Below are 5,147 nucleotides of genomic sequence, written 5' to 3'. Positions count from 1 at the left end.
ACTATGTAATTTTGTATTCTGAGGCTATTTCATATAGAACTTCTGTTAATTTATTTGAGAGTTCAGAATATCAGCAGTAGAGCTGAAAGAATGGAATGCAGTGTAGAGTCAAATCAGAGGCAGAATTCTCAACTGGATACTGGACACTATATGCTCTTATGTCCGGCACAGTATTCTCTAAAATACTAGAACTTGTTAATATTTACAGTTAAGTGAGCACATGTAAATCCAGAAGACGTGACCACACTGACACTGAATATCAGCGAGGCAACCACTGGCTGCATCAGGCCCTTCAGCCCCCTCTCCAGTTTCCCGAGTCCCCCTGCCCCCTACTGCCTTCCAAACCCACTGCCCCCACCAGTGGGACCCCTGGGCCTGGAGGCTGAGTCTGAGAGCCTGCTCCGCCAGCCCCCCTCCTCCTGCAGGATTGATGTCCTCCTCCTGATGGAGCCGCCTGTGCTCGGGGCCCATCCCTGTGTCCTCAGTTCCTTGTCCCAGCAGGCACGGCCTCTTTCTCCTGCCTTCAAGCTCCATCCATCTCAGTGCCCCTCGGTGTTTGAACACTGAAAATCTCTTCCATACTTAAAAATTCCTCCCTGTATTTCCCAGAAGACTTCCAGCCTTTATTACCCAGGATGGTCTTACTTATGGTGCTGCTATATGTCAGGATCATAGTGATTGTTTTTTCAAAAAAGGAATGAGGGATGGATGGATGAATTACATTATATTACAATATCGCTTAACCTGTTTTAAATATTATTCTGTTTAATGTAGCTTTTAAAATAATTTTCTCAGTGAAATCTAGTTGTGTTTCTGTTCTAAGCTCAAGATGTATAAAACTCAAAATGGCAGCTCCTTAATGTATTGTGAAATGTGTAACCTTTGTATGAGCCAGCACTTTTGTGTGACACAGACACCATCACCTCCCTGTGGGCAAACAAAAACAGTAATCTACCTGACCTTGAGCTGCATCCTGAGCCTGGACCCAGAGCTGAGCCCTGAGGACTGGCAGGGTGGGAATGGCTGGGAGTATCCGTAGAGGGACTGAGCTCTTCTGGTCTCTGCTGACACATTCTCCCTGCTCCCCAGCTAAGCAGAGATGAGCAGACTCTGAGTCTGTGATTTAACAGGGACTGAAACCCCACTCCATACCGCATCTTAGTTATTTGAATCTTTATTGAACACTGGTGCAGACCTTTCTATCCTAAAAAAGTGTTACCTATTTTTAAACATTTTTTTATCGTGTACCAACTTTGTATTTCAACTTATAAAATTCATTTGTTTTTTTAATGTTGCTCTCATCTGTTTCCTACAGCCATTACTTTGTAATATCCTTTCAATAAAGAAAAGAAATCACAGCCCACCCTGTGTCCTATTCTCCTAATTTTGAAATAAACTTCTGCCCGCTAAGAAGAAAGTTGGCAGGTAGGACATCATTCTTGTGCGTGTTGTACCACAGGTCACAGATCACAGAGTGACTTCAAAGAACACTGAGCCCACGTACTACTATAAATAAGACAGGTAACCAGAAAGGACCTAGTGTACAGCACAGGGAACTCTACTCAATATTCTGTGATAACCTATATGAGAAGAGGATCTGAAAAAGAGTGAATATATATATATATATATATAACTGAATCACTTTGTTGTACACCTGAAACTAACACAGCATTGTAAATCAACTATACTTCAATATAATTTTTTTTTTAGGGCACAGATCACTCTCCTAAAATCACAATGGGTCAGGAGATGGGATGAGGGCTGGAATCTGTGGATCCAGGGGTGTCTGGGCCACTCTGATTCTGGTCCTGTGTGGAGTCGTCCAGGCTGTCACCCTTCTCTGGACACCCTCTGGAGCCACCCACCCAGAGGACAGGTCCTCTCCCCTGGGTCACATTCCCACCACATTCCCCATCACTGTCCCATCAATGTGAGGGACATGGAGCTGTTCGTGAGGACATCTCTGAAGCTGCACCTGGGTACCCTCTCTGCTGTGAGTGAATCTGGATTTAGATTCACAAGTGAGGCCATAAACTACTTGATTAATTTATGTTGTATCATTACTTTTAGGCACATTAGGATGGCAGGGACACCCATAGTCCCTGAAAGGAAAACACAGAGACCACATTTCCTTCTTCTGCCTCTTCACTTCTTCCTTCCTTGGGCTTCCCTGATAGCTCAGTTGGTAAAGAATCTGCCTGCAATGCAGGAGACCCTGGTTTGATTCCTGGGGTGGGAAGATCCCCTGGAGAAGGGATAGGCTACCTAATCCAATATTCTTGTGCTTCCCTTGTGGCTCAGCTGGTAAAGAATCCACCTGCAATGCAGGAGACCTGGGTTCAATCCCTGGGTTGGGAAGATCCCCTGGAGAAGAGAAAGGCTACCCACTACAGTATTCTGGCCTGGAGAATTCCATGGACTCTGTAGTCCATGGAGTCACAAAGAGTTGGACATGACTGAGCGACTTTCACCTCTTCCTATTACAGTGATATTCTGTTCTGGAAGACTGCAGCTATCATGGATTATATAAATAAATCATGGGGGAGTGTTAGGATGGCCTGGAGTCTTGATCTTCCTCTAATAGGAGCCAAGTTTTAAAATATTTATTTATTTGGGCTTGCCAGTTCTTAGTTGAGGCACTGGTGATCTCACATCTTTGTTGAGACATGCAGGCTGTTCGGCAGCCATGCAGAAACACTCAGTTGCAGCTTGTGTGATCTAGTTCCCTGACCAGGGATCCAACCTCATTCCCCTGCACTTGGAGTGGGAAATCTTAGCCACTGGATGACCAGGAATGTCCTCAGGGACCGATTTAACGTCTCCATTTCAGGCGCATGACTCTTAGCCTAAACTTGGCTGTCAGAGCTGCCCAGAGCCCGCAGGAACTCTGCAGCCAGAGTTAAGGCTGAGCTGAGCCAGAGAGGGGAGTGGAGAGGGAGGAGCCTTGCTCTTGTTATGATTCAGGCTTGTTTCCCTGAGGGCACTGCCATCTCCCCTGAATAGTCAAGGGCTGACTTGAGGCAGGAACCTGGCGAGCTCGACTCAGGTGGCCCTAGTCTTCTAGGCGACCAGAGCTTGGCTTCCAATTCCTTCTGCTAAGAGACAGGAATAGTCCTCGCTCTGCCTGTCTGGGGCTGAGTCAGGGTCTGTGCCGGGGGTGGGACCGAAAAGAGGGGCTGGTGCTTCCGGGCCTGCCTTGACCCCCCCGGTCACAGGATAAGTTTCAAGTCCAGCTGTCCTGGAGCTTCTGCACTCTGAGCGTCATAACTGCACCATGCCCATGATCCTGGGTTACTGGGACATCCGTGGGGTGAGCGGGGGTCCACAAGGGCTGGGAAGATGGAGGCGGGTGGGGAAATCCCGGGCGGTGGGACTGGTTCAACCAGAAGCTTCCACAGGGCTTGCTGCAGCAGAGCCCCTTTCCTTACCCCACCATCTTACCTGGTGTTGGCGTGTGTGTGTGTGTGTGTGTGTGGGTGGCTCCCATGCAGGGTTGGGGGTGGTGGTGAAGGGAGAGGGTTGGGACTATGGAAGCCACCTGGAGCAGTGAGAGTTTGGCAGTCAAGACCTGACAACTGCTCTCTGTCCTGGCATCTCTCCCAGCTGGCCCATGCCATCCGCCTGCTCCTGGAGTACACAGACTCAAACTATGAGGAGAAGAAGTACACGATGGGGGACGGTAATAGCATCCTTTGCATGTCCTGAATTCTGGCCAAGTCACACTGATTTGGTGCCAAGCCCACTCATATCCTTGTCCCTGTTGCCTCTGTTGCCCTCCACCAGCTGGAGCAGAGGCCTGCCCCTTCCCAAACACTTTGAGGGTGCAGCTGGTCTCCAAGGAAGGACATGAGAGCCCATAGCTAAGCCCTGTATCAGTCCTGGGCGCCTGTTAGTGTTGCACTAACTCTCTGTAAGCCTCACTCAGGGAGGTTCCAAAACCTTATAAATGTGCTTTCCCCCAAAGCTCCATGTGAGATTGGCGGTTCTGAATCCACATCCACCAGTTCAGGGAGTTTTGCCTCTGACTCCTTGGTGGGTCCCCCGGGAAGGAGGGCTGGACTCGGGAAATTTGTTTCACTGTATGTTCTTTTTCTCAGCTCCCGACTATGACAGAAGCCAGTGGCTGAGTGAAAAATTCACGCTGGGCCTGGACTTCCCCAATGTAGGTACAGGGGCTGGGGTCTGTGGGAAGAAGTGGACAGTGTCTCCATCCATCTCCTTTCCCGGCTTAGAGGTTTCAGAATCTGGTGCCTTCTGCTCTGTCTCTCAGCTTCCTGGTTCTCTCCCCTGCCCTTCAATGATACTCTGTGTCCAGCTCATCCCTCCATTTTACAGCATATTATTTAGTGTCTACCATGGGCCAGGCTCCGGAGAAGGCGATGGCACCCTACTCCAGTACTCTTGCCTGGAAAATTCCATGGATGGAGGAGCCTGGTAGGCTGCAGTCCATGGGGTCGCTAAGAGTCGGACACGACTGAGCGACTTCACTTTCACTTTTCACTTTCATGCATTGGAGAAGGAAATGGCAACCCACTCCAGTGTTCTTGCCTGGAGAATCCCAGGGACGGGGGAGCCTGGTGGGCTGCCGTCTATGGGGTTGCACAGAGTCGGACACGACTGAAGCGACTTAGCAAGCAAGCAAGCAAGCAATGGGCCAGGCTCTTCGAGTGCCAGGTTTCATCTCTGTACTTGGTCAGGGAGCGGGTGCAGGGCAGTCTGGAGTTCAAACACAGACTCCTGTGTGTTGCACAACAAAGGCCATGTTGTTCTTCCAGTTGCCCTACTTAATTGATGGAGCTCACAAGCTCACCCAGAGCAACGCCATCCTTCGCTACATCGCTCGCAAGCACAATATGTGTAAGTGGGGCTGGGGAACACATGCCTACTCCCCTGGGCTGGGCTGGAGTGGGACGCTGAGGGTGAGTCTCTGTTGTGTGGCCACAGGTGGGGAGACAGAGGAGGAGAAGATCCGTGTGGACATTTTGGAGAACCAGACTATGGACGTCCGCTTGCACATGGCCAGGATCTGTTACAGCCCTGACTTTGTGAGTTCCCTTCCACTGGGCTGGGTTGCACAGAGTTTAAATGTAGGACAGGGTCCATCTGCACTGGTCCTTTTGCCATTTGAACCATTTGGTGCTACTGAT

The 5,147-nt window shown here is 49.6% G+C and overlaps 1 protein-coding gene across 2 annotated transcripts in view; it reads left to right on the top strand.

Moving 5' to 3' along the window:
* The first annotated feature begins 2,984 nt into the window (after nt 1-2,984).
* Nucleotides 2,985-5,147, top strand: part of LOC104981663 (glutathione S-transferase Mu 1-like) — an 18,819-nt gene continuing 16,656 nt past the window's right edge. For both annotated transcript variants that reach the window (XM_010830891.1, XM_010830892.1), the window contains exons 1-5: nt 2,985-3,310; nt 3,604-3,679; nt 4,098-4,162; nt 4,776-4,857; nt 4,945-5,045. In XM_010830891.1, the coding sequence (XP_010829193.1) occupies nt 3,275-3,310; nt 3,604-3,679; nt 4,098-4,162; nt 4,776-4,857; nt 4,945-5,045 (360 nt within the window). In that variant the 5' untranslated portion in view covers nt 2,985-3,274. The remainder of the gene's footprint in view (nt 3,311-3,603; nt 3,680-4,097; nt 4,163-4,775; nt 4,858-4,944; nt 5,046-5,147) is intronic.

This window comes from Bison bison, unplaced genomic scaffold (assembly GCF_000754665.1).
Source record: "Bison bison bison isolate TAMUID 2011002044 unplaced genomic scaffold, Bison_UMD1.0 scf7180017864519, whole genome shotgun sequence".
Classification (NCBI taxonomy): domain Eukaryota; kingdom Metazoa; phylum Chordata; class Mammalia; order Artiodactyla; family Bovidae; genus Bison; species Bison bison.
Note: the sequence above shows the minus strand (reverse complement) of the source record. Positions and strands in the feature narration are given on the sequence as shown.